The sequence below is a fragment of the Apaloderma vittatum genome, unplaced genomic scaffold (genome assembly GCF_000703405.1).
Source record: "Apaloderma vittatum isolate BGI_N311 unplaced genomic scaffold, ASM70340v1 scaffold15233, whole genome shotgun sequence".
Classification (NCBI taxonomy): Eukaryota; Metazoa; Chordata; class Aves; order Trogoniformes; family Trogonidae; genus Apaloderma; species Apaloderma vittatum.
In genome coordinates this window covers 31,916-36,884 of record NW_009709963.1, presented here as the reverse complement: position 1 = coordinate 36,884, position 4,969 = coordinate 31,916, and the positions used below count along the sequence as shown (strand labels likewise).

General features: G+C 45.7%; 1 protein-coding gene across 1 annotated transcript in view; it reads left to right on the top strand.

The window, feature by feature from the left end:
* The first annotated feature begins 692 nt into the window (after positions 1-692).
* Positions 693-4,969, top strand: part of CSGALNACT1 (chondroitin sulfate N-acetylgalactosaminyltransferase 1) — a 15,165-nt gene continuing 10,888 nt past the window's right edge. The window contains exon 1 of the mRNA XM_009867136.1: positions 693-1,326. Within this exon, the coding sequence (XP_009865438.1) occupies positions 693-1,326 (634 nt within the window). The remainder of the gene's footprint in view (positions 1,327-4,969) is intronic.

The window sequence follows — 4,969 nt, the reverse complement described above, 5'->3', positions numbered from 1 at the left end:
ATACATACCTGGAATCTGAAACATATGCAGTAGCTGTGAGACTGCGTTCAGATTTGAGCACTCCAAGAGTTGAGAATGCTTGGAGGACCATCATTGCTTGGATGAACTGAGCACCTTAACATCTCACTGGAAAGTAACAGATAATGACTTCCTGGTATTTCTAAAGTATGGCAGACTTTGAGGCCATACTCATTAGCAATATGTGAAGTCATGTTATTAAAATTAAACATATGCAAACAGGATTTCCCGCGTAAGGGTGTTTGGACCTTTTGAGTCTTAGCAAAGCCACTTCACAACTCTGAAGCCTGTCAGAGCAGTTGAGAAAAGAGGTAAATTCTTAGAACACTCTCAATGGTCTGCATGGAATGACCAAATTCCAAGGTGCCTGAATGACTGTCCTTGTCATTTGTCTTTCAGGTCCTCACGCTCCATCAGCCACCAGCTGATCACATTGCAGCAGCGTAGGTGTTGCCGTGAGGATCAGGAGGTGTCTTGTCTGCTTTGGTCCTGCTGGGTAAACACCAGAGAGAGCCCAATGTAGAGGCAGAGCACACATTTTAAGAGAGCTGACAAGCCAATTCCTGCACATACATGCATCTGTGTAAGAGTACTCCAACTCCAGAGGCTTCCGTGGCACTGCATGGCTGTAAGAGCTGTTGCATGTGTGGTGTTAGACTCATTTTTTTTGAGAGATGATGGTCCGACGAGGATTTATTCTATTTCTCCCCCGACTTGTAGGCCTGCTGGTAGTGGCCTGTTGCTCTGTGTCTATTGTTTATATGCTGGCTTGCACACCGAAGAGTGACAACCAGCAGCTTGCCTTGCCCAGGGTGCACAGTCCAACTGTGAAGGAGGGATACGAAGCCATTCTGCAAGAGCGAGAAGAGCAACACCGCAACTACATCATCAGCTTGAAGAAACAAATTGCCCAGCTGAAGGCTGAGCTCCAGGGCAGGAGTGAGCAGCTTAAGAACGTGCAGGACCGGTACCCAGACCCCTTGGATGTACGGCTCGATCACAGTAACCCAGAGAAGGCCCAGGCTAACCTGCTAGCTTTCCTCCGCTCCCAAATAGACAAAGCAGAAGTGCACAGCGGTGTTAAGCTGTCTACAGAGTATGCGGTCGTGCCCTTTGAGAGCTTTACCCTGCAGAAGGTGTACCAGCTGGAGACAGGGCTGACACGCCACCCAGAAGAGAAACCTGTAAGGAAGGATAAGCGAGATGAGTTGATAGAGGTGATCGAATTAGCCATTGGGAGTTTGAACAATCCAGAAGGGGATGGCAATGCGAAACACCGTGTACACACAGCCTCTGACTTCATTGAAGGTTTGTATGCACAAACTTGTTTAGAAGGTACATGTGGTGCTGATGAGGAGTTCTGGCTTGACATTGCATTGCTGAGAGAGATGAGTGTTATCTCAGAGCATGGGTGTCAGGGACAGTGTTAGTGCTGTGACCCAGCAATGCTGTCTCAGGCACAGCTGCAGAATGACAGCTTTCCTGGGGCACGGGACTTTGTGACAATGGAGCCAGCCAGTCCCTTGTGGTGACCACCAGTGTGTCACGTGCTTGCCTCAGAACTGACAAAGCAAGGAGTGAATGACCATGCTGCAATCCCAGACCTATTACCAGTGTTAACACTGACAGCTTCAGTTCAAATCTAAACTCCACCATTACCCTTACTTGCACCTGTGCAGCTCAGACAGAGTCAGGGTGGCAAGGCAGATTCTGAGCAGAGGAGCTCAGAAACTCAGCTGGTGTCACATATAGCTTCAAATTACTAGGAATGCTTAACCCAAAGCTAAGCAGTCTGCCTCACATGTAATATTGAGGCAAACAGTTATTACTTCATGTCTTCAGTCACTAAATGGAAGTGCTTACTTGTTTGCAGTCAGGCTGCTTTTTCCCAGCCAGGCAGATTCACCAGATGTATTCCAGGAGTTGTGTTTCTGTGGTTGATACCTGTTCAGAATAGCCCCTGCTGCACCAAGTTAAAAGGACAAGAACATGTGTGGCAGAAACATAATATGAGACAAGATTTCACAGACCTCGTTTCCAAGGGCTCGTGACCGTTTCTCATGCATTTTTACTTGTAATATGGCTGTCAGAGTTTCACTTCCCAGGAACTGGCATGTTCCCTGCTTGTTGGTCAATAGTGTCGTCTGTAAGTGAGATTTAATCCACAGCTGACCTCGCTGAATTTAGTAGTAGTATAAGGAGGAGAAACTTTTCATTATCTTCAGGTGTTTGTGTTGCAGACTTAGAGGGCATGTGGGCAAGATCCCTACATTTATAGAATGACTGCTCTAATGTGCTGAACACAAGCCCTCATGCTTATCCCAAATCCCTAGTGATTTTGTTGTGGATTATATTCCTCATCAAATATTTATGAATAGAGCAGAAAGAAATACATCCTCCATGTGATGAGGACAAACCATTCCTGTTGTGCAATGGCCAGTTGTTCATTTCCACTCTCTGTGTATGTTTCTCTGGTGATGATGGTAGCGAGAGACAGCAGGTTCTTGAGACCATGCCAGGATATACTTGCCAGTTGGGCAGGTGCCTCCCACAGCAGAGACTTGATTTGTTCAGACAGTGGATACCTTGTTGAGGCAGGTCCTGGGTCCCCTCTGGTCCCAGCACTTCCTCCACACCAGTCAAATTCCTCTTGCTCAGATACAGGATCGGACCATGGGCAGGAAACTGGGAAGTGCTGCTGGCTGCCAGCATTTGATGAATGAATCATGGAGTATGTGCTTCCAGTCTCCTCCTTTCTGTTTGTTGCTCAGTTTATCACTTCAAAATGTGTTTCTACTCTTTGTTATGGAGTGGAGCGAGCATGTATGACTGTTTGGCACCAGCTCATTCATGGGCAGAGGATGAGGGGAAAGAAGATATTTCCTGCCATACATTGCTTAATATTTTATTAAAATTACCCTTTTGCTTAGAGCTTGCCTTTATGCACAGCCATGGGTCTTTGCCTGGGTAACAGTGCTGTCCTTGGGGAACAAGGCAGAATCTGATGTGCAGAAAAGCATGGTGAAGGGATGCACACCACAGTGCTGGTTTTGTAGAGGTTCTTCATGAAGTAATGGTCTTTCTGGCTTTCACATACCATGGTGAAATAATCCAGAGGGAGGAAGCCTTGAATGCAACTCAGAGCTCAAGAAACTGAAACTTGGAGTGCAGCTCAGTCTGAGCTTAAGAAATCTTCCTTGTATACTCCCTCGCAGGGCAGGTCCTGTAGATGCAAGGTAACAAATTCTCATTCTCACTCAGCAGTCAAATCGATTTGTTTGCAAATGCAGAGATCTGTGCACCAAGGCTGGAAACAAAGAGCTGACTTGGCAGAAGATTTTCCTGCAAAGTTCTTTTGGAAGTCTCTTGTCATCTCTTGGCAGTCTCTTTTTCCCTATCCTCCATTCTCCAAGAACGGCAAAACCTGCCAGTCAAAGTGCAAACAAATCCATTGCTCTGTATAACTTGAGCAGGAGAAGGGAGGACTGAGTTTTCTGTTTCAATTCTGCATTTCAAGTATGGTTTGGACTCAGAGCTTGTTTTGGAGACAGCTCTCTGCAAGTGCCGGCCTACACAGCAAGTTAGTAACAGGCTGGGTTCCAGGGCACCTCTGGCAGCTTCCTATCAATCCAGCAACACAGCACCATGAGCAGTGTTACTCAGCCAGCAAAGCTAGCCGTTTCCATTTTCTGGAACTGCCCAGAGCAGCTGGAGCTTTCTGGGAGATGTGGCCCAGGTCTGCACTGAAAGTAATTCCACCTAACCCTGTAAGCTTTTCATCTTCTGCTGTTCAGTACCAAGGGCACACAAAAGCTCTGTGCGTCTTTTACCTTGAAGGTGGGGCTACTGCCCTTGTCTTAAGGTTGAGCAGGTGGAGGGATAGGCTGGAATAAAAATCAGGTAGATAGGATCAGAGACAGAATTCAAATCCAAACTGCTGCTCTTGATACATGAGACTCATGTCTTTATTTCTGCCCTATTCGGTGAAGCCTTTGACAACGGTTTTACTCAAGTGCATTGCTGATATGGAGTCTTACTAGCATACGGAATGGTGCAAATTAATCTTGTTTACTTGGGCCTTTTGTGCAGATTTTTCTGTTCTTGTGGGTCATGTCTGGTACCTGCTGTTACTTTTTACCATGCTAGTTCATTGCTAACATATGCCAATAGGCAGGGTGGTATTGTGGTGCAATAAATTTGATTAAGGTCTGTATCTCCTCCTCTTTTCCTTTCCGTGCTGTTATTGTTGTCTTTGCAGCAGGTAAATGTTTCTTCAAACACTTCATACATTTATGGAGCAATGTTTTGTCTCCTTGGCTGAGCTCTCTTAAAATAAGTGTTGCATCCTCCACAGATTCTAGACAGAACCACTTGTGCGTGGGAATTAGACTGTGACCCTAGTACCTTACATCTGAGCTAAACTCCTTCTCAGCAGATTTGCTGTTACATGAAATTTGGATAGGATTCTCAGACAGTTCTCCTTCCAGGAGTAATAGATGACAAGTAGTGGAATTTTCCATTTTTTCCCTTATTGGGAACCAAGAGAGCCACACCTTCTCCCTGAGGAGTGAAATGTATCCATCTGGCTGCCGCTCTGCTTTCTCTCTTCACAGAGGCACTTGGATTGCTCAGCTGCCATAATTCTCCCTCTCCCTCTTACAGCTCCCACTTCTATACCAAGTTCCCTGGTTTTCTGCCACAAGGAGTTAATAAGAAACAACATGGAAAAGATCAGAAATTTCAGTGTGTGGTAAGTGGGCAGAAGACTGCTCTGTTTCCAACAGAAAGCCAGTTGCTCAGTGGGCAGAATAACAGGTCTGTTTATTAATTTATGTAAATGGAAGCAGAGCTGAATAGATTTGGAAGTAATTCATGTTCTCAAAGATGGAGACAATAATTTGGAAACTGACAAGCTTGAGTGATGGGCTCTGTAAGTGACTGTAATCACTGG